A 26,853-nucleotide genomic window follows, 5' to 3' on the forward strand; every position below is an offset into this window, starting at 1 on the left:
ATTTTTTATTTGTTTTCTAAAATAAAATAATAAAATGAGAAGAAAAAGAAAATTTGGCCCATGCAGGTCTCGAACCTGCGACCTTCGCGTTATTAGCACGACGCTCTAACCAGCTGAGCTAATAGGCCTTGTTGTTCAATTTGGAGCGAATTCATTATTTATTTATATATACAAGCCCAAAAACCTTCATTTCATCACTTTCACAGCACAAGTGAACATTCACCCTCAAAATTTCTATGAATACATCTGAATGAATTCACCCTCAAAATTTAGTAACCGTACCATACGTTCATTGAAATCTACTTAATCCACACGATGTTCAAGCGATTGATTGCTCTCACTGGTTTAACCATGATGTCACAGAGACATTGACATTCCATGTTTAGCCATACGCATTTTTTCCCTTTTTTTGGGCCTGGATAGCAGTGAATGCAATTTAAATTGAGAGATTTCATGCAAGAAATTCAGGTGGAAACAGGGAAACTAAGCAGGAGATAGGCCACACCCCTTTACTTGAACCGGATGCAACAGACGTCCATGCATCAATTTCAGAAATCCCAACCAACATTTGATCCATGAGGAGGACAAGAAGTGCATATAGGCTCAAGAATGAGTGTGTCTAACTCCAACCCACATCTCCAGCCATAGTCAATCTAGTTAAGGTTAGGGCCATCTTTCTCAGTTACCATTTCCTGCCCGCCGTTTGACAAACTACATCTTAACAATTTAGCTTGCAATTAAGTGGTAAAATATGCTGTCCATTAATGGGTTTCCTTGTTCATCTTCAAAAACATTATGTAATAAAAGGGAGACTGAACAGAGCTGAAGCAGCAATGACAGTCGCATATCTTAATTTATTATGTCAATACAGTTGTCTATATATGCATTTTATAAGCAGATAGCCTGTAGTAATGGGGCAAAGGGCATGCTTCCTCCCCGACAGCTATGTCCTTTGATCAAGCATTACGCACTCCCAGTCTCACCCTTACAGGGAACGCTGGTGCAGTGACAAACAGGTCTGCCAGAAGATTCCCAGCCACTGAAGCCACGCTCCAAAATCAAAATGTCTTTGATTCCAGTGTCTTCCTTCACCTCCTCAAGATAATTGGCAAACTTTCGTGCACAAGATGGGCCACGGACCTACAAAACCATCACAACACTTGCAGCATTACATATATCTTTCAAGACTTCAAGCATGATAGAGTGAGCATGAGAGAGAAATCAGTATCAAGAAAGCCCTTAACTCATTTCCTTAACCCAATAACAGAAAAGGGAAGTAGAAGCAGTTAAGACCTTCAATAAACTAAGTCTAAAGGGCAGATTTTAATTGTATGAAAGCAGTTCAGTCTTCTGAGACTCTGTGGTATAAAAGGGAATCACATTGGCTTTTCTAAAATTCAAGAAACAGTCCTGATTTAGTAATTTATGAGATATATAGAATTAGAAAAATCTTAAACTTGGAAAAGACTAAATCTTTCTACTAGAACAATTAGCTGACTCCTCATCCAAGTACATACAGAGTTACAGGTACAAAATATATCAAACAAGGTTTCCACTTTCAAGAGCATAGCAAGCTGATCAGCAAGTTTCATATAGGACTTGCACTTTGCTGGTTTGAAGCGAAAATAGAATTGACCCAACAAATCCTTTTTCAAGATGCTTGTCTTCACTTTCAAAACATGCCAAGAAATGCATGTTAAAAAGCATATTAGAGCTTGCTTTATGCTTTTAACACTCTGATCATGCAATTAAGAAATCAAAACTCCACAACAGATATCAAATCAGTCTGTTTCTGGGCAACCCAAGTATACAATCTTCAGCACAAAATCAAAAGAATTTTTTTTTACTGAAATTTCAATTGGGTTATGCAATAATCTCACAGATGAAAAGGACAGATGAAATGAGATCAAAGAACCTGGCTAAGAACGCAGTGGAAAACGAGGGTGTCTTTGCCTTTGCAATCTTGAACGAGATTGGAGATCTTCTCATAGAAATTGCCACTGGCGTAGTGCAAAGACCCTGCTATGTGCCCATCGTAACTCCTTTCGTCATCCCTTCAACAAATAAAACCAGAAAAAGAAAACCCATTAGCAATTTCAGCATACGACTTTCAAATAAACTGCATGGAAGAAGCACAGAGAGAGAGCAAGTGAAAGACTTGTAAACCTGACATCTATGATGGCGATGTTTGGGCGGCGTTTGAGAGAGACTAGCTGAGCGCCTGTTACGTAGGAGATACTCCGAGCCATGGATAAGCTAATTCTCTAAAGACGAATCTCTCTGCCGACCTCTTCTTTCTTCCTCAGTCTTATAGATTACAAGATTTGAGTTGGAATTTCCGAGCTTTTGCACCGTGGTTACAACGCCAAGTTACTTTGGCAATTTAATGGGTATCGAGTTGGCAAATTACGGGTATCAATTTAATGGGGATCAATTTGCCGATTAATAGGTATCGATTTGACAATTGATGTGTAGATTAGCAATTGAACTGTAACATATTTTAATATTTAATAAACCTTTTTACCCCAAATACCAGGTTTCCCGGTTTCCATACCAAAGTTTAGATTAATCCAAATCCCACTAATCTCAATCTAAGGGCCCATATCCTTTGGTGTACCCATTCACCAAAGGGCTCAATTTCTTCCATATGTAAATTTCACATCACTCATGGCCATTGACCTCTCTCATTTAACAACTTCAACTCTTCGTTACCTCAGTGGCTGTTCAATATCAGTACCCTTGTGACACAATAGATCTCTATGATTGTCAAGTTACTGGCCCTATCCCAAAAATGGCATGGAGAAATCTTTACAGCTTGCAGAGTTTTAGATATATCAAGCAATTCTGTGAGTGGGGAGATAAAGCAATTTCTTGATTCTTTGTCTGAGTGCATTAATAGCAGCTTACATGGATTTAACTGTGAAGGGAAGACAATACGAATACAGTCATCGATTAAATATGCTAAATATGTACGGATTTGAGATGAAATCACTTCCTATGTTATTTTTCAAGAGATGAGAAATGGAAATTCATATTCCATATTTGGTAATCCTCGAAAAGTAACAAGAAATATCACTTTATTTCATTTCACATGTTTAGTTTGTATAGGAATGTAAAACAAAGTTTGTTTAATTTTCCAATTATACCCATATGAAATCAAATAAAAAAAGAATGCATTTAATGCTATATTGTAATTCTAAATTCTTTATATCATAGTAGACTTTCTTTGGCAGTATCTGCGTAGTGATGTAATGTGTTTCAATGGTTTTGCGGTTGGGTGATTGGCTGGATCTATTGTGATACCCTACTCATAGTATGTTTTTGATTCTGTACGAAGAACTATGATTCTTTTTCTAGATCATAGGAGGACTTCTTTAACAGTACATACATAGTGATGAGATGTTGTTTTAAGGGTTTTGTGGTTGGGATTTATGTTGGTTTGTTTTGTATAAGTTGTTTGACTCTTCTGTTTAGTCAATAGCATGGGTGGTACTCTTTCCTACCCCGGGATTTTGTTTCTCTGGAAAGGTTTTAATTAGGCCGCCGTTAACATGTTAGTTCTTACCATGTAATGTTCCTTTCGGTTTAATGAAATACCATCTTTTCTAAAGAAAAATAAAAAAGGGACAATATGATCATGAAAAATGTATATTTAATGTTGGCTCATTTTCTTAAACTTTCTCATAAGAGGGAAAACAAAACTCAAGGGGGGAGGAGAGCTTCATTTTCCCTTCTATTTTCCCATGTGCAAGGCAACAATTTCTCATGTCTGGACTTACCAAACATGGAAAAGCAATTGATTTCCCATCCCTAAACCTCCCTTCCTATAAACCAAACGAGACCTATAAATCCTTCGAGCAATAATTTATGGGGAGAAATTCCGAAAGAGATAACAAATCTATCGAACTTGTTTGCCTTAAACCTCTTGCGGAACCAACTGATAGGAAAAATACCAGAGAGTACTGGAAGCTTGCAACAATTGGAATCTCTTGACCTATCAAGTAACCACCTTTCAGGTCCAATTCCTTTAAGCATGACCTCTATGACTTTGCTCAGCACATTGAACTTGTCATACAACAATCTATCCGGGCCAATTCGAATCCATTGCCAATCGCGTGTTCGACTTCCAGTGACGGGGATGCACAAGTTAAACAAGACGGATTTGAAGATGACAATTGTTCTGACCAGGTAGGGTTCTATGTAAGCATGGAACTGGGATTCATTTTTAGATTTTGGATTATTTTTGACAATTTGGTGATAAAGAGGTCTTGGAGACATGCCTATTTCCAGTTTCTTGACAAAATGAAAGAAAGACTCATTCTGGTAAGAAGAAAGATTGAACTGGGAAGACAACACTACTCAGTTGCTGGTTATAGAGGATAAGTATCACTCAGTTTGTACCTCATTCTGTCTGTTATGATCTATGTTTTCTATTTTTTGTTTTCTAAATAGGAAAATATTAAAATAAAAATTTTGTGGTTTAAACTAAAAATAATTCTGAATTTTCTGTTAATCTTTTGCTTTTTCTAATAAAATTTTCTTCTAATTTTTCTCCTTAATGAAATAGTATCAGAGACACCAACTTATTACATGAATTTTTAGTTACCAAATGATGTGATTGTGTTTTATATTTGGTCTCCTTGACCTTCATCTATTTACATCAATTTATAAGCAAAAGTTTGTGTATTTAGTATTATTATTATAAAAAAAACCTAACTTTCACCTTTTTAATTTCAAATTCTCACTCTGAATCGATTAGATTAGACCATCTTCGGTGTAGGAGCTAAGCTAAAATTCTGGGGCCAAACAGCATATCTCATTTTAGTTATACCTAAATGGTGGATCCTATTCAATATTAGTCGAACCCATGTGAAAGGGAGATACAAAAGTGGGTCATTTCCAACATTATTGTTTTGATACAAGCAATAGAGGAGGAAATCGAACTTATGACCTCAAGTGCGGAAATAAATGCTCTTAACAACTTAAACTACAATTCTCTTGTGGCTAATATAATTTTTTCTTGGCCACTACTAGCAAGGCATCTTCAACTTTGTTTAATGACTGAGATGATATGGTCATTGCCATCCAACAACCACATATTATGAATTTGATTTTGATTAAAATGAAAACCTAATGACTACCTCATGTCCCACGATCATAACTTAAAATGAGTAATATATGGCGGTAAAATAATCTACATAAAAAATGTTAATATTAATTGATCAAAATAAGATCAATTCCTAAAATTATCACACTCTAGGAAAAATTACACCATACGTTCATTTTCTTTTTAAGGACAATTTTTTAGGTTAAAATATTCATAAAAATAAACTACATATATAAATAAAAATTGTCATGCTCCGATTTGAAAATAGAAATTATCTCCGAATTAAGGTATGAATCATACCATAGTTATAGAAACAAGCTCCTATAACTATAATATGATAGAAGTAGAGCCAACAATATTACTCTCGAATCGGGGTGTGACAAAATTCACTTGTGAAAAATGAACTTAGACAAATAGGGTTAAAATAATTGTTAATTAAATAAAATTCATGAAAAAAATGTATTGAAAGGAGGGAAGCAGGAAAGGAAATGATACCGGATAGAGATAGTTAATGGGTATAATCACATCGGGCATTTATTTAATTTGGGTGTTATATGGTTAAAAAGAACAAAATGCGAGTTCAATTACAATTATGAAGATCCCAACAACAGCAAAATACAATTATGAAGAGTTTTATTTTACCGATTAAAACTAATGAATCTAATTAGCGAGGCGCCGATAGAGTTTTTTTGAATACGTATACCGACGCTAAGGCGCGGATCCGTCAGGCACAGTAGGCTCTAAACTAGCTCACGGCAAACCCTCATCCTTCGTACATCGAAATCAGCGAAGACGAGGAACTTCAACAGGACCAATACGCAGAGATGCAAAACAATGGCGATCGAGACAACGAAAATCACTATGATGAAGACGAAGAAGTAGAAGAATTCGAAGAAGAACAAGAGGAAGTAGAAGAAGAAGACGAGGAGGAAGACTTCATTGATGCGGATTATGCTGCGTACCTTTCAGAACTATTACCCTCTAGTTTTGGTCACCACGCTGGCGGGATTTCTGGTGGAACAGAATCGAGAGATGGGGCAGAGAAAGGTGGAGAGAAGCGGAGAAGAATCAGAGGACCGGGAACGTTGTCATTGGGTGGAATTGGAAGCGCAGAAGGCTCCCAAGGCAATGAATGGAATCGGAGTGGAATCGATGGCCTATTTTGCCCTATCTGCTTGGACGCTTGGACCAATGACGGCGATCATCGCATCTGGTTCGAATTGAACCCTCAATTCCTTGTGATCTCGTGAAAATTTCCAATTATTTGTGATTTAATTTTGGTTTGACAATTTCAGCTGTCTTCCCTGCGGCCACATATACGGCATGTCTTGCATAACAAAATGGCTACAGCGTAGAAATTCGAGAAAGGTAGTGGCTTATCTAGCAATCCCATGATTTTCAAACTATATGAAAATATTTTATTTTTTTTGTTTTGACATTCATGGTTGTACATTTCCCTTCTTCCCAGTGTCCTCAATGCAACCAGAAATGCAAGTTGAAGGATGTTAGGAAACTTTTCGTATCACAGGTTCTTTCTGTTGATGAAGAATCACAAAAGGTATTATTAGACCTCATGAGCGTCAATTAAAATTTTGGTTCAGTTAATTTATTTGGAATGATGGGTTCTTCTTGTTTGTAGAGGATTCGGGTACTTGAGGATAAGTGTGCTTCTCTTGAGGAGAAGGTAAGGATATTTTGTGACTGAAGTGATTTGGATGTCTTATAATTTGTTTTGTTCCCTTCACATTTTGTGTAGTACAGTTTACTTAAGTGGTTCATCTTGCTGATTTAGTTAATCATAGGTATAGAAGCAGGGTACATGCATGTCATATATCATTTATGTACACAAACGTATGCACATGATGCATGTATATGTTACATTATTCATTGGTTAGCTTTTTTAGCAAGTATATGGTCTTTCTTGTATGTATAGGTTGCTGATCTTTCTAAGAAAGAAGCTGAATGGCTAAAGCGAGAGGGTGAACTGCAGCAAAAAGTTCAACAGTGTACAGAGGTATGTTTAATTTGCTACATCTTGATTGTATATAACCTTCGTATGCACGTCGAAAGGTAACATTCTTCTGATTGTGTATAACTGTGTTTATTGAATCTGTCGTTTACACTTTATTTGATTTATTTTGTTTCTGGTCATATATTTCCCTCTGGCCTCATGCTTTTGCAAAAAATATCAGCAGTCATGTTTTCTCTCAGCCCCTGAAAATATTCTTCGTTTCACTTTACATTTTAATGTCTCTATAGTTTTAGGTGATCCACCTCTTTGCTCACTTTTATCATGGGAATTAGTTGTTGCCCTTTGGGTGTCTTAGTACTCATAGTTTCTGAGGTCAGTGTTGTTTTCCTCTCAGCCATCGATGGACTCTGCTAAGATTATGCAGTCAATCACAGCTCAGTGCAATGACATACTTTAAGTGTTTGGATGAGCATTTTACTGGATTAATTGATGGTATGGGAGCGAATTTGGAGCACAGAATTGATGGTATTGAAGCGACTTTGGAGCGATTTGGATCACCAAAGTCCAGAGGGTGATGATCCTCACACTTGAGTTGATTTCATTCTCTGGATATTTAGCTTAGGGCTTCTTATTGCTTGTGGTGACTGTAGACTCTATGGTAGTTTGTCATTTTGGATCTTGGGTTTGTAGCTTGAGAGATAATGCTACTCTTCTGATGAATTTGGTACTCCTTGATCTTGTGAATTAGGCTCATGCTTATGTTGGTTTATCTTTGTGGATGTTTTGAATGACAACTTCGTTGTTCTGTTAATCTGTTACTTTCTTATTGGCTCAGTTTATCCTTAGCCATTTGCTTATGACCTTCACGGTATGCACGTTTCTTTATCGGGTTGCTACAGCTACACTTTTGGCTCTAGTTATATCACATATTATATACATCTGTAAATTAATTTCTAATTGAAATACGTTTAAGTTTATTTTATATTTTAAGGATGCGATGCTCACCAACAAGAATGACTATCGTGCAGGATTGGTGAAGGGGCATACCATGACGTCGGCATTGGGTCTTAATTCCGGGCAACAGATTCTTGAGTTGGGATCTAGGTGGGTTTGTGACCTCGAGGCTCCTTCTTCTCAGGCATCAGCGTCCATCATGTGGCAATTGGAGGAGGAGTTGACCCTCGGCGGCAGAGGCTGAGCACATGTTGGAGCCTTTTCAGCTGTCTTGGAATCAGACTATGCAACAGATACATACTTTTATCCCTACATTCACCATACCTCCTGGCCCATTTGTACTACCATCAGCGACACAGCCTGCCTTGTTTGTAACACCACCAGCGACACAGCTTGCCCGTTTCTACCACCACCAGCGACACAATTGCTCTGGAAATATTTCACTGAGGAATCCATTTCGTCAAAATCTATCTTGACGAGCTTTGCCGGACAAACTTGCCAATTCGGTTTACTAATTAGAAAATGTTGGCAGACATTTCAATGTCTCCCAGTTGTTAGTGTAATTAACCTTAAAATGTTCTACATAACCAATTACATGCATTTTCAAGAGATATTTAGCCATATACCTATTCTTAGCACTAATAATATAGACAAATCTTACATCATTTAATTTCTATAAACAAACCAAAAAAAAAAAAAAACACAATAAATGACGGTTATATTGAATTTAATTTTGATTATTAAATTATTTTAATGCTGTATTGAGTGTTTTGAATTTGTTTTAAAAAATCAAAGACAGTTTTGTAATTTAAAAAAAGTTTATTATAAATGAGCTTTGAGTATGTTTTCAAAGTCCATTACATATAGAGTTTTTTATTTTATAATTTGGACTTTTATATTGGATATAATATTGAATCACCATTTTAACAAATATTACTTAGGTTGTGACAAGTGACCACTTTTTAATGGATTTTTATTTCTGGTAATATAGGCATCTCTTAGCCTCCAAAACTATTATTGGTAGTTTTACATATTTTTTGCGTGCATTTATCCTGTGAAGCAGTTATGCCTTTATATTGACAACTGAAGTGCAAATGTTTATAAATTCTATAGTGAATTATGTTGGGCTGGTTCCTGCTTTAGAGCATCTTTAAGCATCCATGACTTGTAAAGATATCTCCAAATGTCTATAGAGTCTGAAAAGAAAATCCCTGCAGCATTTTTGAATGACTGTTAGGGAAAAATGTCTGTGTACTACTTTAATATGATTGGAATGTTTTCTGTAGAAAAATAAAATGTTCTATATATATATATATTATTTTAGGAAGATTTGCAACGAAGTAATATTATTAAAACAGGCAACTAAGTAATATTATTAAAAACATAGAAAATATGATTATAAAAACTCATTTCATTCGCACGTTATTCCTCTCGCATGCTATTGACTTCTCAGCCATCGTCATTCTCTCAGTTTCATTAATATGACTATTGTCTGAGAAAACTCGGACTTGAATCCTGTTGCAAAAGGAGGTCCCGGCATCGGGACTGGGAGTTATCATGTCGCTCAAGCTTGAGCCCGAACCTGAGCGACAGAGCTGTGGTGTTGTCATTAAAGATTTCTTTTGACAAATCATCGCCTATGTAAGCGTTGAGCATGGGGAGTTTGAAACTCACACTTGTCTGCTTTGACGATGTTAAAAACAAGGGATGCAACGACGTTGCTGCGAACACCGTGAGTCGGTACATCTGCCACAGCTCCTTAAGATGTTGGTACCCTGGACCGTAGAAGAGCGAGGCATGGATGGTGTGGCAATAGATGTCCCACTTGTCGTTGGGGTTTGTGGCGCGGAGGGTCAGATCCCACGTGGCCGTTAAGTCGGAGGAGCGAGTCGCATTGTGTGGGTACCACAGCACCGCTGAGTGGACTCGAAACTCAGGGTCCAACGCTTGCGGGGGCACGCCCATCACCGTGATGAATAAATACACTGCGAGACAAATTGCAAATTGGCTGAAAAAACACAACGCGCCATGACATGTATCCCTCCTATTATAAGAATTGGGGATTAAGATCTTGGTGTCGGATGCAGCAAGCAGATCATTTTGGTCGAGAAGAGACGGTTCATTAGAACCGGGGATTAAGATCTTGGTGTCTTCTTGTTGGGCTCCGGATGCATCAAGCGGATGAACCGTAGAACTCCTGCTACCCATAGCCTTATTTGATTCACTGTTGTTTACGATTTTTCTAAGATGCATGCATGCGTGTAACTGCACCAGAAATGAAAGGAACTCTCCTCTCCTTTAGATGCAGGTCATGTCATTTTTTGTTCGCATATCATGTCAAATTTTATGAAAATTAAATCAAACCACTAATCTCTAACACATCTGGTGCAAGACAATTCCACATGCACCATGCTGCTGCTGCAATGCTCTTTCTGCTTTTTACATCTCACTCTGAATACCCCTGGTTTTTAATTTGCAATTATCCTTGTTCACTCTCTGCCATTATTTCAAGTGGCCTTCACATGCAACAAGACTTATAATGGCCTTCCTCTTTCTTTTTCTTTTTTTTTTTTCTCTGTCAATTTTTTCTGAGAACAATTTATACTGGCCTTCATATGAGAATACTTGATCCACCACACAATTGGAAAATTGGTCTTGGGAAATGTGCTCACTGACTATTGTTGCTTGCCATTCTCTCTATTTGATTTAATTTAAATCACATTGCTGGAGCTTCAGAGTTGAGAAGATGACCAATCATAAAGTGCCCCAGTTTCTGTGGCAGTCACTGGGACACATAGAACAATACTAAAAAAAAATAGAAAAACATTTATTTTGCATTATTGAAAAATGACAAGTGCTTGGCTGCACACATACACTTGCTCAAAACCCATATCCTCAATTCTTTGGATTCATCACTCAGGGCCATGAATCCATGGCATTTTCCTTCTTTTTTTGTAAATTGCCACTGTACACCAAATGCACCAACCTTTTTCCTTTTTAAACAAAAAACCATCATAAAAATATGGCATGACACTTTCACTTAATTGTTTTGTACGGTATATGTATTAATTGCAGCTCAAGGTCTTTCTTCTTATTCTTTTAATAAGCTGCTGTGTCGGTATATTATTTAATGTTGTTGTGTGGTTAATTCGTGAAGTTGGAAGTGTCGTAATGGATTATATTTTATTTTGGAAATAGCTGCCTGATAGCCTAGTAATTGTTTTGTACATCAAATTTTTTGTTTATGTTTATTTTACAGATATGCCAAAGGGTCGTAAAAACCATCGTAATCGTAATGCTGCAATCCAACTAGCTGTTGGTGGGGATGGTGCTGTTATAGGAGCGGCTGGTGGGAATGCGGTTCTTGATGGAAATGTTGTTAACCAACATAGACCGATAACTCAGATTATAGGAAGTTTGATAATGCATATTCTGGGGTTTGGATTTATTTTATGCAGCAAGGGGAGGAGCATCAAGCAGATCATTTTGGTCGAGAATTGATGGTATTGAAGCGACTTTGGAGCGATTTGGATCACCAAAGTCCAGAGGATGATGATCCTCACACTTGAGTTGATTTCATTCTCTGGATATTTAGCTTAGGGCTTCTTATTGCTTGAGAGATAATGCTACTTTTCTGATGAATTTGGTAGTCCTTGATCTTGTGAATTAGGCTCATGCTTATGTTGGTTTATCTTTGTGGATGTTTTGAATGACAACTTCGTTGTTCTGTTAATCTGTTGCTTATGGATGGTTTCTAGTCACTTTCTTATTGGCTCAGTTTATCCTTAGCCATTTGCTTATGACCTTCAAGGTCTGCACGTTTCTTTATCGGGTTGCTACAGCTACACTTTTGACTCTTGTTATATCACATATTATATTACATCTGTAAATTAATTTCTATTTGAAATACGTTTAAGTTTATTTTATATTTTAATTGAAATACGTTTAAGCTTTTGACCTTCACGGTATGCACGTTTCTCTATCCTAAAAAATATATATTTTTTTAATTCTGATATTTTAAAGGTCTAAAATTATTACAAACAATGAAAAATATATACTTGAAAATAATAATGTATAATTAAAATAATGATAAAAAAATTCTAATTTTAGAAAAACCTAGATAATAGAATAATATTATCTTTAATTTAAAATAAATATGAAATTAAATAAAATATGATGGTTTTATAATAAAATTAATATACATTGGTGTAGCAAAATAAAATAATGAAATGAAACGAAAAAACTGAAAATTGAAAAGGACAAAAAAAGGAGAAAATTAAAAATTAAAAAAAGAATGGGAAAAAAAAAATCAAACCAACCAAAAATAAGAAAAAAGAAAGAAATCAGACTAATACATTGGGTAAAAAATTGAAACGATAATTTAGTGTTTTCTGTTTTTATACATGAGTTTGAATTTATTTTCAAAGATGAAAATGAAAATGATGTTTTTATTTATTTATAGAAAATGAAAACGGGAAGTTTTGATTTCCCACCAAAAATTAATCTTCAAGAAACCGACAATTTTCAACAGTTCTCTCTCCCTCACTCACTGTGAAGCCCTAGCAACTGTTCCCCAATTCTCACTCACTCATGGCAAACCCTCACCCCCCTTCCCCCATCTTACTTCTTGACGACGAGGAACTCCAAGAGGACCAAAACGCAGCACCGGGATTCAATGATGATGGAGAAGATGAAGACGATGAAGACGAAGAAGAAGAAGAAGAAGAAGAAGAAGACGAAGACTTAATTGACACGGATTATGCTGTGTACATAGCATCACTACAGCATTCTGGTGTTTCTCATAACGGTGCCGGAAATTCTCGTGAAACAGTGGCGAGCAATGAGGCTGAGGAATGGGGGCGTAAGCGGAGAAGAGCTGGAGAAGGCAAAACGGTGTCGTGCGATGGAATTGGCAGTGCAGAGAGTTCCCAAGGTAGCCACTGGACTCGGAATGAAATCGATGGGCTATTTTGCCCTATTTGCTTGGAGGCTTGGACCAACGACGGTGATCACCACATCTGGTTCGAATTCAAACCTCAATTCTTTGTGATTTTATATAACTTTTCTTCAGTCTAAAGTGTTGCAGATGATTTATTTCTGTAATTTTGGTTTTCGGATTGCAGTTGCCTTCCTTGTGGGCACATATATGGTATGTCCTGCATAAGAAAATGGCTACAGCAGCGTAAAAATTCAGGGAAGGTAATGATTTGTCTAACAATCCCCTAGTTTTCAATTTCTTTGAAATTTGAAGTTAGTTTGGTTTTTCTTCTTTGTTGTTGACATTCCTGGTTGTGCATTCTCCTTCTTTTTAGTGCCCTCAATGCAACAAGAAATGCGCGTTGAAGGATGTTAGGAAACTTTTTGCTTCCCGAATTGTTTCTGTTGACGAAGAATCGCAAAAGGTCATATCCAATCTCACAAGGCTGATACTTTCCGCTAAAACTATGCAAAGTTAACTTATTTTGAATGATAGGTTCTTCTTGTTTGTAGATGATTCGGTCACTTGAGGCTAAATGTGATTCTCTTGAGAAGAAGGTAGGGATATCTTCGGACTGAATTAATATATATCTCTCATAATTTGTTTTGTTCCAATCATATTTTGTCCAGTACATAATATAGTAAATTCTTTGTTTCTTCGATATACATGCCTTCATTTTTCTGGTTTAGTAAATTATGGATAGAGGCATGCGGATACGCACTCAGACATATTCAACTTATATTATATTGTGAGGGGCTACCCTCCCTTCTTCATTCGTTAGTTTGTTTATCAAGTCAATGGTTTTTCCTTGTATTTGTAGGGAGCTGGTTGGTGTAAGAAAGAAGCTCAATGGCGAAAGTTAGAGGCTGAACTGCAGCATAAAGTTCACAAGCTTACAGAGGTATGCTTATTCTATGGTTTTTAATTGCTTTTTATTTATTTTATTTTTTCTGGTCATATAGCCCTCTGTATCAGCAGTAGTTCTTTCTCTCAGCCTCCAAAACTGTTACTGTTTTCGCATTACATTTTAATGCCTTTATAGTATTTAGTTTTACATATCTTTGTGTGCATTTATCCTGTGAAGCAGTTATGCCTTTATATTGACAATTGAAGTGCAAATGTTTATATATTCTCTAGTGCTTTATATTGGGCTGGTTCCTGCTTTAGAGCATCTCTAAGCATCCATGACTTGAGATAGAGCATGCAAAGAAAAACCCTGCAGCATTTTCGAATGACTGTTCGGAAAAAAATGTCTTTGTACATTAAATATGATTGGATTGTTTTCTGTAGAAAAATAAAATGTTCTATATATTATTTTAGGAGTGTATTTCTCTATTACGTTTGGTTTTTAAATTTTTGCCGTTGTAGAGGACAACATATTTGGAGCGTTTATTAGGAGACACGCATAGCAGAACATCTGGACAAGTCAATGCTCATGGGGCCGTTGAAGGAAGATTTGCATCTGCTAACACAATCTTAGACGAAAAATCTTATGGTTAGTGTATTCATGTTCATATTTTAGCATCTTTAAAGCTTAAGATATTCATTTTCAATGGCATAAGTTTATCATAATGGTATGAAACCATGCTTTCTTTGTCTCCTAGGGTGGAACTTTGACTCAAAGCTCTGTGGACAAGCGTATTCTTGCAATTTCATATTAGAGGTATGGCATGGTTCCTTTCTCTTATGCTTTGTTCTTTCATGATATTCCTTTCCTCTTCTCTTTCATCATATACACGGAGATGGAGGTAAATACACAAACATACACATCATTGTGTGTGAACTGGACCTACAGATATCATCTCTATATCAGCAAAAAGACATATATGGTGGTCTTGATACGTAGGGCACTACGTCCAGATTTTGTGTGATATTCGCTGGAAATCCACTCTAGTAATTGGTGAAAAGGAAGAAGTTATATTATTTTATTGTTCCACATAATGTTAACCTCATGATAGTGAACTTTGCAGAAGGAGTTGCAGGTAGATGGTGCTCGTTTATTTGATGTTGATGCATCTAACCAAATTGTGTTAATTTCACGAAGGCTTGCTGGGATAGGTGGGACACAAGCGCTTACCAAAGTAAAGTTTCTGGGGTTGGACAAAGTTTGTGCTTCTGTTGCATTATATTTGTATATTATAACACAGGAACTGCTCTTGATCTTTCTTAAATATGGTTCTGCAGTTGAGTTTGATACCTCCGTATGACAGAGATGATATTCTCCTTCCTAGATCTATAAAAGTCATTAGGGACCTACGCATTTGCCCTACGAACAGTGACCTTGCACTGTTTGCTTGCCTAGGGAAGAAGTTGTCAGTTCTCAGGTTGCATTGCGGTTAACTTCCTCAACTGTTATTTAGTACGTTCTTCATATATTTCTCCTGGTTGACACGTGTTATTTGTTACAGTATGGAAAGCAACAATGTCATCCTTGCCTATGATCTACCGGTAAAATCTTGATCTGTTGTTTATATTGTTTTGTACTAACTTCAAAAACTCGTGTTTCCTGTATTATGCAGTGTGAAAGAACTTTTTCACATGATTATCTACGCGCGTTCAGGTTATGTATGGGAGTGGTTAAAGCCACTCAGCATGACATACTGTTAAAGTTATATGCTTGGCATAATATGTGTTAATCTGTCTGTTTTACTCTTCTATTGTTTGTTCTTCATGTTGACATTTTTGCTTGCAGGCTGCTGCTTGGACATGTTCCTGGGATCTCAATGACTTGAATTATGTATATGCTGGATTACAGGTCTGACCCTACTTTCCATTTTAAGTATTTTGGAAGGTGTTACTTGTATATCCTCTGCTTTAATTTCATTTTTCTTATTCTTGCAGAATGGCTCTCTTTTGGTGTTTGACTTGCGCCGAACTGCAGGGCCTGTTGCAACGATAAAGGGGCTGACAAACAACCCAATTCATACTGTACATTCCCTTCCAAATAATTCAGCTCTCCCTTCTGGTGCTAGAACAGTGCTGTCCGCTTCTTCAATTGGCTTATGTCTGTGGAACGTTGATAATGCTGAAGAAGGGTGAGTTCAAATATGTGTCCTGTTCTTTCTTGCACAGCTATGAAATCATATGGATCTCAAAATATTCTTGATTACCCTGTCTGATTTTATCAATATTGTTTTTAAAGAAAGAAAAAAGAAGAATTCAATTTGTACCGTGAGTGATGCCATTTAACATGTTAGTTTGGTTTGTTTGCTTGCTTTTGATAAACCAATGGTCTGTTTGCATGTTTGTAATGACCTTTTAGAGCAAGTCACAACTAAAAGGCCAGAATACACAAGAATGTTTTTTTCCCTGGTTCATTTTCTCCTATCTAAGTTGATTATTGCAGTCTCATCAAGAAAGAAAAAAAGAATACGCTTTGCTCTGTTGATTGGATGCTGTATTTTATTTATCCATGTATTTCCTCTTGTAAAGGGATGATATTTTGGATCGCAACAAATGAAATTCTCTTGCTTTTTCATTTAAAATATGTTCCAAATAGTTGGTCAACTACTGCATGGCTCTGTTCTAACAGAATTTAAACTTTATGAAGGCCGATATTGGTTCCTCAAACGGAGAATCAAGGAGTTTGCATATCTCTTGCTTACTGTTCTAGCAGTGACAACATTGTCGCTTCCTATCGTCCCAAAGTGGAAATGTCCGACGCGACAATCTTCTCTCAACCACCGCTTACTCCTTCCCGTGGTGGCATTGGACAAGGAACAGTGGGTTCCCTTGTTTTACTAAAGAGAGCAGACAGCAGCAACTGTTTTAAAAGGTTGGGATCTGCATGCACCCACATCTGTGATATCGGACTGCCAAAATCTGCAATCATCGACTTAGGAAATCATCGCACATTGTTTGCATCAGAGGATAAGTTAAGTTCCAAATTGGTTTTAGAAGAGTTGCCATCTTTTACAACCTTCCAGAGCCTTAAGTTGCATAAAGATCCTGTTCGCGATCTCAAGTACACTCCTGCTTTGAAGAAAGGTCTGCTTAGCTGTTTAAGTGGTGACATACTGCAACTCTTCAGTACCAGGATTTCATGAAATAGATCATTTGCAGTTATGTAATTGCTCAATTTATGTATGTTTTTTTTCTGAAGTACCGATGCTATAATTGTACTGTATAATATATTTGAATGCCTTTATAGTATTTAGGTTTTACATATCTTTGCCTGCATTTATCCTGTGAAGCAGTTGTGCCCTTATATTGACAATTGAAGTGCAAATGTTTATAAATTCTACATGGTGCTTTATATTGGGCTGGCTCTAAGCAGCCATGAGTCATGATAGTTGAAGTGCCAAGGTTTATATATAGGTTCTATAGTGCTTTGTATTGATGATATCAATACAACTATATCATCAATTCATTATCCACTTCCATTATTATTAATAATATTCTTTTTGAATTTAGAATGACTTTTAATCATTGAGAAGATAAATACTACAACTAAATTTATCAGTTGACTTTGTTTTTGTCCCACCAGCTTTGGGCCTCAAAAATAGTTAATTGCTGGTAAACACTTAGTCGTTTTTGGTGAGCTTTAGTCGTTTAAATCACAGAACTGGCCAAAATAACTAAGGAATTTGGCCCATGCTAATTTTGGTTCAAACAATATCCAACTTCATCTAAGTATAATTCCTTCATTTGGAGGAAAAAGTAAAATAAAAAATATGCATTCGCAACCAGAAAATAGAGGGGAAGAAAAACTCAAATAAATTTGAAACGTCCCACATTCTGGTCTTTTTATTTATAGAAAATTGCCGTACACTCCTTTCCCTCCCCCCCGGAACTAGGACCCAAATTGAATTTAACCTCCGGATTCGAAAAATAAAAAATAAAAAAAAAGGAGGGAAAAAAACAAATTCCGACCTGCCGGATTCGAACCAGCGACCTAAGGATAACCGATGGATACTCCAACTACAGTCCTCCGCTCTACCAACTGAGCTAAGGTCGGCTTGTGAACCTAATGCGTGCGAAATGTACTTATCGCCATCCAAACTGCCACCTATTAAAATTGAGCACAAACAACTATTTTGTATAAAAGGGGAAAAATTTATAATAAGAAGAAAAAAAAAAAGGTGTTTCAAAAATTCAAGTTACTGCTGACATATCAAAAAAAAAAAAATAATCTCATCGTTTCTGAATGGAAAATGCCATATCAATCAGAAACGATGAGATAAGAACAGTGATTTTTCTTCTCCCACTATAGCAATCAACATGAATATATCAGATTAATTACAACCCCATAGTAGGTGGCAATTATCATAGCATTATTAGGGGGTCATAATAATATCATAGCAAAAACAAAACTCATCAAACCCATAAAACAAAAAAACTCACTATTTATATTGTATGCTTTCTCATGGACCCCAGAAAACGTCTTCCAATGTTTGTTTAATAATAATTAAAAATAATAATAATGTTAATCATTTTCTGTTAACATCAATGAGTGAAATGGGAATTTCAGTGCCCAATAATATTTCTCAAAAATAATTTAATTGAAGTAACTCATCACAACGAATTATATGCTTTATGAATCATGGTGTTGGGTGGACATCATCTTTGTAGCTGCTCTCAAACCAGACATGTTTTCATCATCAGATTGTTCATAACATGCCAAAAGAAGAAGGGCTTGAGGGGAAGAGGAGGATATGGACCTTTGCTTCAACCATATCTATTTGTTTTGTTTCTAACATTCTATCATTTTCAGGCCATTTTAAAACTTCAAAACCTCCCCCCATCTACTTCATTTGGGCATCTTTTGGGCCTCTTATGCCTTCTGCATTATTGTTGCTCAAATCATCTTAATCATTTTCAAAGGTCATGTTGATTGCAGGAAAGAAACATGTTTCCCAAGCGTTATATGGGCTCCCTTCATTTTGGTTTTACTTACAACTGTGTGATGCAGGTCATGTTCAAGGAAAAAAAAAAAATCTGCTTATAAATATTTAGATGATAAAACAATTCTAGGGTTCATATTTTTGGTTGGTTTAGAATTTAGATGCAGGTCATGTCATTTTTGGTTGGTTTAGAATTTAGATGCAGGTCATGTCATTTTTGGTTAGCATATCATGTCAAATTTCGTGGAAATTAAATCAAACAACTAATCTCTGACACATCTGGTGCAAGACAATTCCACATGCAGCATGCTGCTGCTGCAATGCCCTTTCTGCTTTTTACATCTCACTCTGAATTCCCTGGTTTTTAATTTGCAATTATCCTTGTTCACTCTCTGCCATTATTTCAAGTGGCCTTCACATGCAACAAGACTTATAATGGCCTTCCTCTTTCTTTCTTTCTTTCTTTCTTTTTTTTTCTCTGTCATTTTTTTTTCTGAGAACAATTTATACTGGCCTTCATATGAGAATACTTGATCCACCACACAATTGGAAAATTGGTCTTGGGAAATGTGCTCACTGACTATTGCTGCTTGCCATTCTCTCTATTTGTTTTAATTTAAATCACAGTGCTGGAGCTTCAGAGTTGAGAAGATGACCAATCATAAAGTGCCCCAGTTTCTGTGGCAGTCACTGGGACGCATAGAACAATACCCAAAAAATACAGATCAACAGAAAGAAATTATTTTGCATTATTGAAGAATGACAAGTGCTTGGCTGCACACATACACTTGCTCAAAACCCATGTCCTCCATTCTTTGGATTCATCACACAGGGCCATGAATCCATGGCCTTTTCCTTCTTCTTTTTTGTAAATTGCCAATATACACCAAATGCACCATCAAACAAAAATGGAAAACTTACAATGTACACCAAATGTTGCATAACAAAAATGGAGCACACAAATTTTCTTTCTTCTTTTGGAGCCTTGGATGTTCATATTTCCTTGCATTCTGTTTTTGGCAAAGTAATGACCCATCTCGTGGCAATCTCACACACAAGCTTTTTCCTTTTTAAACAAAAAACCATCATTAAAAAGCACTTAAATGAAGTGAAAATTGAGGGGAACTTCCAATATGAAGCATATGGCATGACACTTTCACTTTTAGCGCCAACACTCAGGTGTTAGAGAATGGTCCCTCTTGTAGTCCTTGCAATAGTCATATACCAAATGGTTGGTTTGAACCCACCTCATGACCCTGTACTGCTGTTGCGTCAGCCCGCCCGACCGGAACGGGGAGGCAGATACCGGGCGGCACCAGGCGGGAGAATAGGCGCTGCAACCGCCGGCTTTGAAATTGGTATACTTTGCAACAAATGGTTGATATCTGTAATCTGCTTTGTATTTCCCATCTTCAGTTGCCCAAGATGAGGCATCCCATATTGAGCCATACACCCACATTGGCCTCAAGGGAAAGGTTGCTACACTTTTCCTAGGATACCTCCTTATGGGCACATCATCCACCAAAAATCTGTAACAATAATGAATGTGGCATAAATTTTAACTATAAGACAATTAACCTAACAACAAGATAAATATGGCATATAATCAAAACAGAGATTAAATATTATATTATTGACTTAGTGGCCAGCAAGAGGAACCAATAGCTTTGTACTATTAGATTTGGATTTATTATCTTTTTTTTCCCTCTGTTTTTTATTTGTTGTCAATCAATAGATAGAGACTGATATAATGGAGACAGCTTTTTCTTTCCCAAATGGCATCCCTTCATTATATGGGGTCTTAAAACTCCGCATCATTGACAAAGGGTCTCAACTCAATGAGGATATATAGGCTTTTTACCATTCCAAATCTCATCTCTTTAATCTCTCTCTCTCTCTCTCTCTCTCTCTCTCTCTCTCTCTCAATTTATAATTGCCACTGTCATGTCGCTTGGCTTTTCCTTAATTTCAGAGAAAGAATTATTTGGCATGATCAGGTTATTACTCAACTTTGAAAAATTGAAAATGGCAGAAATACCAGCATTCAAATTATCAATCAATCATTAAAGCTCAGTAGAAGATGGATGGATAGGTTTCTTTCCTATAAAGTTTTTGCGAGTAAGAAATAATTACTCACATGAAAAGTTCTAAGTTAATCTTTGATTTCAAGCACAGCTCAAAACTATGATCACAAAAAACTTACATGATCTCCTTTGGGCTCCACAATATAGCATAGTGATGAAAAGCCTTAGTGGGATCAAACCACAAATGAAACTTCATCTCTCTGCCAATGATTTTTCCATCCCCACTTCCTCTGATGTAAACATTTGTTTGTAAAGTGTAAGGCTTCCCAAATGTAGTTCCCAGAAACTCAATGTCGACTTCGTCATGGTACCCCGGATGAGCTTCACTGTTTGAAAGCTGCAAGATGAATAAATATAATACTGATCAGTTGATCAAGGCATTTAGCAGACACAATTATACATAGAATTTGAGAAAATAATTAAGCCAAAAATGTGGAGTTCATTAATTTCTCACATAGAAAGCTGTTATAACTCCTGCTGTGTAACCAGTTTGAAGTTTAATGGAGGTACCAAAGTAGCCGGATCTAAATGGACGAACTGACTTGAACCCACTACCTGTTGCAATCAAATGGAGACAATTATGAAATTTTTTTAATTAACAGGTACACTGGTAATTAATTAAGGAAGCATTAACATAAATATGTGAACTAGAAAGAGGGTGAGGTGAGGTGAGGGAGACCTGAGGTCCTGTCAAGCCAGATTGTTAATGCATGTTGGTCTAAGCTTTGATGCTGAGGACCCCAGAGAGTTCTAAACCCTTTATAAAAGCTCATAGACCTGAATTTAGAACTTGGCCAGTAGCCAGGTGATGGTGGCCAATTAGCATTGCTTGCAGGGACCAAAAGAATTAGGAGGAAGAGCAAGAGAGCCATAAAATATGAATGGGAAGATGAGGAAAATGTATAGTGAAGATGGAATAATTGGCTCTGTATAAATGCAGGGCACAGAGAGAGAGAGAGAGAGAGAGAGAGAGAGAGAGAGGTAGCTGAAGACCAAGTGTATATATAGGAAGAGTATGGTAGTACAGTTTGATATCTATATATATATATATATATATATTATAAGAACATTATTACTAGAATTAACCATCAAAACTTTTTTTTTTTTTTTTTTGGACGAAACCACCAAACTTTGCATGATATAAACTATACTTACTATTTATATATATACTTTGATTTTTCTTCTCTCTCTCTGTCTCTCTCATCCCAATTCACACAACCACTTTCTTTCCTACCCTTAATGAGGAAACATGTTTGCTTTGGTTGCAAGGTTGGAAAGCTAGGAAAAGAGGATGTGATGCAGAATGGGTAGATAGGTGTCTCTTAAATGTGCCCTTTTTTCTTTCCCTTCTCTGTGCTGTGCATATGTAGTTTTGTGATTCCACAGGAACGAACTTAGGATAAAAATCGGAAAGCTACATGCAATTTCTGTCCCTGCCTTTAAAGCAAACCTTGTTTTTTTGGGTAGGATTCAACAAACCTTGTTGGATTACCCATATTGTGTCTTCTTTTTACCTTTCCCCTTCTCTTGCCAGTGTGTCAGCTCCCATGCAGTGGACTGTGGAGTAGTGTCAAATGTTTGTTAGTGCCAATAATAGATCTTACACAAAATTTATTCATAATCTTATGTGTTTTTTACCCAAAATTTTGTATATCGAAAGACAAGATTTCACTTTTTCAATGTGGATATACTCTCAACAATTTACTTAATTTTTTTTCCAAAAATTATCAAAGTAAAATAAAATATTTTATTCTTCTCTCCTCCTCTTCATAATCAAAGCCGGCTGTAGCTATGATCATCAAGATGGGAAGATAAGAAATATGTTAGATGATGAAGTTATAAATTTAAAAAAAATAATGATATGGCACAGATAGAAGCATCCTGATAATTATTGGCCAGCTTGGGATATTATACATATATATATATATATATATATATATATATGAATGCAGAGAGATGGGTTTTTTTTCCCCTTTATTTTTTGGGGTTCTGTCTGTATACAGAGATGGATTTGAACGTGTGAAGTTCATCAATGTAGTGGGGCATGGGGCTACGCAAGATGGGACCAATGCATGATTTGATTACAAGGCATTAGATCGATTGATTTTGACTCATGAAGTGAGCTACTGTACGTTTCTTCATATTTTATTCATATGTTGATTGATTGCCCAAACAACAAAATTTCTTCCATAAAAAGTTGCACAAATGATATAACATTATTAAGGCTAAGGCACACTGTGTGTGATATTTACTATGCATATCTAGTTTTTATTTTATTTTTACTTATTTTTTGTATCATTTTGTATCATTTTTTTCCAATTTACTGTAACCCCTAAAACCAAAATAGTCCAGATGCCATATATCGTGCCCAATCAAATTTCGTAAACCAATTTCTTCTTCAAAACGCTAATTTGATTCTGTATTTTTTGGTCGATCCTTGTAACAATTTGATTGATACAACACATTTGGTCTAGATGGCCTATCTGTTTAGTCATGAAATTAGCAATGACTGAAGGGACGTTAAACTGCATTAACCTTTAATTAAACACCAGTCATCCGAGGAATAAACATTTACTTTAGGCAAAGTGTTTATGAAATTAGGTTATTAAGTTTTCTTGCATCCGAGTTTGAATCTCGTTCTCGGTAAACTATAGTGGTTTAGAATCCCTCATCACGGGGGAAGGCCTGATGATAATAATATTATTAGTTGATAAGGTGAAGCAGACTAGTTTCGAGTCATTTAATATGTAGCTAAAAGGCATTCAAGCATATAGAATAATTTCCTTTCTTCCTTCGCTAATCGTACGTCCTGTTACATTTTGACAGAAATATAATTTAGAAGGCAGCTTTCATTTACTTTCCTAGACAGAAATGTTGGAACCTTTAATGGCTGGATTGACCAGTAAGCTTAGGGATCCACCCACCATTTAAAGACCCCAAGGAGCTCGATCCTTCCTGTACCATTTTCCTTCAAAGATGCTGACCAAAACCCTACACATATCTTTCTTTGTCTTGCATAATAAAACAATAACCCTAATCCTTCTCTCTCAGAATCAAACATTTGATTCTGTGGACCATCTCAGAAAATACAACCCTAACACAAACCAACCATGCATCTTAATCTTCTACATAAATATATACACATGTAACTTGAAGTCTAGATGGCCCCGGAAAATGGTACAGACGACCCAAAATCTTAGCAGGCAGCCACAAAATTTGAAACTTCAAAGACATGCATACGGGGCTGAAAGGCACACTTCAATAAAAACAACATGAATTTTAGGCTGCAATTTAACTTAAACCACATTCTTCTGATTAATACATGTTTGATTTTGTGCTGCCTCTCTCTCTCTCTCTCTCTCTCTCTCTCTCTCTCTCTCTCTCTACTGTAGGTTTGCACTATTTTGTCGGCCAGAGATTAAGGTGGGGCCCAGTTGACCGACAAATCAAGAAGCTCATGAAACTTGGACGTACGTATATGATCTGTATTCTGTACACACACGTACCTTTGCTTCGGGTAAATTGTACATATGCTTCTTCCTTTCCAGAAATATAGGTCACGGGTCACGTCAATATCTAGATTAAAAAAGAATTTTAGTTAATTAATTGGTCAATATCCATCGAGACTAGATCGTGATTTATCATGCCATCTCAAAATTTGGGCTCTACTTGCTTTCCATATACATGGTGTTTCACACGCAAAAACAAACAAGAAATCCTCCATTTTAGGTTGTCGACGTTATATATCCGAATCATTTGTCAAGTCTGCTTTTTGTTTGAACATTCAATTATGTACATGATGAGTTTCCTTTTTGGCAATTCTTCACGCGAAGCATCGCTCAAACGAAATTATATGTCGACGTTTGACAAAGTTTTAGCAGTCATTTTTTTTAGTGCGGGATTGGAATAGAAATGCAAGTGACATAACATGCAACTGTATCTAACTTCTATACAATTGATTGTGTTGTGTGGTAGGCACCCTCAGGGTGCTTTTGCTTGAATATCAATCAAAGGTATGCATGTCCAGACCAAAAAAAACAGGAAAAGGAAAAAAAGTCGAAACAATGCTAAAAAAAACTGAAACTTAAAGATCAAGTAAGTCAGAGATTGCAGTACTCGAACAAATAGTAACTTCGAAACTAAGAGCTTCTGAGTATGGGGTTTGTTAAGCATGGCCCACGCTTCAATTTTCACTCAAACAACAATACAATAATTGCAACAACAAATAAGAAAAAAGAAAAAAATAAGTAGTCGGTCATATCTTTTGCTGTTATATACAACCCAAAAAGAAAATAAATAGCGCTGTTATTATTTGACTTTGTTGTTATAATTAAGTTGCTCTTGAATAATTGTAATAGTTAAAAATTTATGTCAAATTTGTAGTGACACAGATCCGTTCATATGTATATATAGCGGCGTTATTATTTGACTTTGTTGTTATAATTAAGTTGCTATCGAATAAAAGCTTGTCGGTCTAATAATAATAGACCAAATATTAATTATAGGGTCATAGTGCAAAAAGGATATTGCAAAATAATCCAGAACCACCATAGATTGTGTGTGGAACTGATGAAATCGAAACGTTAAAAGCAGAGATAATACAAATGGGACACATTAATAATTAATAATAATCATGTCATTAGATGCTAAATACATCATGCATATAGGACAAGGAACCTTTGCATAAAGCTGTGAATTGATTGAGGACGGTATATATGAACAAAACAATCCCAAATTGTGAGACGGCCATGCATATATGCTTTGCCCCACCGACACTTTGGTGAGCTTTGGAAGGGCTACAAGCCTATGCTATGAGAGCTTAGCTCCCAAATAAAATAAGTTCACTAAGGACAAGATGCATGCAAATTAGGTCTACCTATAAAATAAGTATATAAAAATTGTATCCAATTTTTTCTTTTCAATTCTTTTATAATCATACTTGTCTTGTTATCAAGAAGGAATAAGTGTTTTACCACAAAAATTATGAGCCCTACACACACTTCTAGCACATAAACGCAATGTGTTCCTCTTGTATCTGCATATGTGGTCCATGTACGTGTTCCTTTATCTTTCGGCTTTCAGAGAAAAATAAGGTAGTATTATAGACATAAACTTTAAAATCCTAATCGATGTGATAGTGTTTCATTTATTTTTGTATGGACTTAGTGTCGGTTTGCTTATTTGGGATGATAAGTGATTTTTTAAAATTTTTGAGAAGCCTAGTCTATTTGGTAAACTATGAGAAAATCATTTATTGTTAAAAATTATTGTGAGAGAAAACTATGAGGAAAAGCAGCTAATTAGGTGCTTTCATTTTTTTATTATGTAGGAATCAGTTTCGAAGAGGCACTAGGTTTAATGATTATGCGGGAATCATTTTCTGATTATGCAGAAATCAGTACCAACAACACTTTTAACAAAAATTTTACCAAAAGCCAAATTGCTTTCTCTCACAGCTGATTTCTCTCACAGCAAATTTGACACCGATTGTTTCCATAATACAGCAGTGTCAAACTGGCCCTTACTTTGAATCTTATTTATTCACAATAAGTAAGAAATTTTCATATTAATCAAAATTTTAGGTTATAAGTGGTTGTCTTAAGCCCGACTGTTTTATCAATTTCTTTTCCTCCTAATTTAGCAGGTTGACATATGATGATGTGGTTAGGAAGAAAATATAATATGAGAAGCAATGACCAGTTAATTTTGGTCCATTTAGACTAAATCAGCCTCACAGATAAAGCCCAAAAGCTGAGAGAAAAGCATCTAAGCCCAATTTTTATCTCCAACAATTTGTATAAGATGCAATACTTGTTTAGAGACATTTGTGCTACATGTGTGCTTCAATTAAACTCCTTTGTATTCATCACACATTTTTGTCAAGAATATTCTCTTTTTAACTTTTTATATGATCA

At 36.1% G+C, this 26,853-nt stretch overlaps 4 protein-coding genes and 2 non-coding genes across 8 annotated transcripts; 2 read left to right on the plus strand and 4 right to left on the minus strand.

Annotated features, from left to right (window-relative positions):
* Window positions 55-128, minus strand: TRNAI-AAU. The gene has a single exon. It is a non-coding gene; the product is annotated as a tRNA-Ile (tRNA).
* On the minus strand, window positions 736-2,419 carry LOC18769845 (dual specificity phosphatase Cdc25). The gene is made up of 3 exons (XM_007204699.2): window positions 2,167-2,419; window positions 1,916-2,054; window positions 736-1,140 (listed from the first exon to the last, which is right to left on the minus strand). The coding sequence occupies exons 1-3, from the start codon at window positions 2,247-2,249 to the stop codon at window positions 964-966; spliced, it is 399 nt and encodes a 132-aa protein (XP_007204761.1). The 5' UTR covers window positions 2,250-2,419; the 3' UTR covers window positions 736-963.
* LOC18771761 (E3 ubiquitin-protein ligase RFWD3) lies at window positions 5,684-8,654 on the plus strand. Of its 3 annotated transcripts, none has more exons than XM_020567706.1 (7): window positions 5,684-6,320; window positions 6,403-6,475; window positions 6,576-6,665; window positions 6,747-6,791; window positions 7,041-7,121; window positions 7,474-7,947; window positions 8,108-8,654. In XM_020567706.1, exons 1-6 carry the CDS (start codon window positions 5,932-5,934, stop codon window positions 7,534-7,536), a joined length of 741 nt encoding a protein of 246 aa, XP_020423295.1. In that variant the 5' UTR covers window positions 5,684-5,931; the 3' UTR covers window positions 7,537-7,947; window positions 8,108-8,654. The 3 variants fall into 3 exon arrangements, with proteins under 3 accessions (XP_020423295.1, XP_020423296.1, XP_007204906.1); XM_020567707.1 differs by having other exon boundaries at window positions 7,474-7,650; XM_007204844.2 differs by lacking the exon at window positions 7,474-7,947.
* Window positions 12,432-17,264, plus strand: LOC18771906 (E3 ubiquitin-protein ligase RFWD3). The gene is made up of 13 exons (XM_020569429.1): window positions 12,432-13,054; window positions 13,157-13,232; window positions 13,346-13,435; window positions 13,524-13,568; window positions 13,832-13,912; window positions 14,380-14,506; window positions 14,616-14,674; window positions 14,982-15,092; window positions 15,196-15,335; window positions 15,420-15,459; window positions 15,704-15,766; window positions 15,853-16,046; window positions 16,562-17,264. The coding sequence occupies exons 1-13, from the start codon at window positions 12,624-12,626 to the stop codon at window positions 17,055-17,057; spliced, it is 1,953 nt and encodes a 650-aa protein (XP_020425018.1). The 5' UTR covers window positions 12,432-12,623; the 3' UTR covers window positions 17,058-17,264.
* On the minus strand, window positions 17,878-17,968 carry TRNAY-GUA. Its single transcript is given in 2 exon segments — window positions 17,878-17,913; window positions 17,932-17,968. It is a non-coding gene; the product is annotated as a tRNA-Tyr (tRNA).
* LOC18771598 (probable xyloglucan endotransglucosylase/hydrolase protein 32) lies at window positions 19,574-22,348 on the minus strand. The gene is made up of 4 exons (XM_007202334.2): window positions 21,618-22,348; window positions 21,393-21,493; window positions 21,058-21,275; window positions 19,574-20,383 (listed from the first exon to the last, which is right to left on the minus strand). Exons 1-4 carry the CDS (start codon window positions 21,808-21,810, stop codon window positions 20,017-20,019), a joined length of 879 nt encoding a protein of 292 aa, XP_007202396.1. The 5' UTR covers window positions 21,811-22,348; the 3' UTR covers window positions 19,574-20,016.

This window comes from Prunus persica, chromosome G7 (assembly GCF_000346465.2).
Source record: "Prunus persica cultivar Lovell chromosome G7, Prunus_persica_NCBIv2, whole genome shotgun sequence".
Classification (NCBI taxonomy): Eukaryota; Viridiplantae; Streptophyta; class Magnoliopsida; order Rosales; family Rosaceae; genus Prunus; species Prunus persica.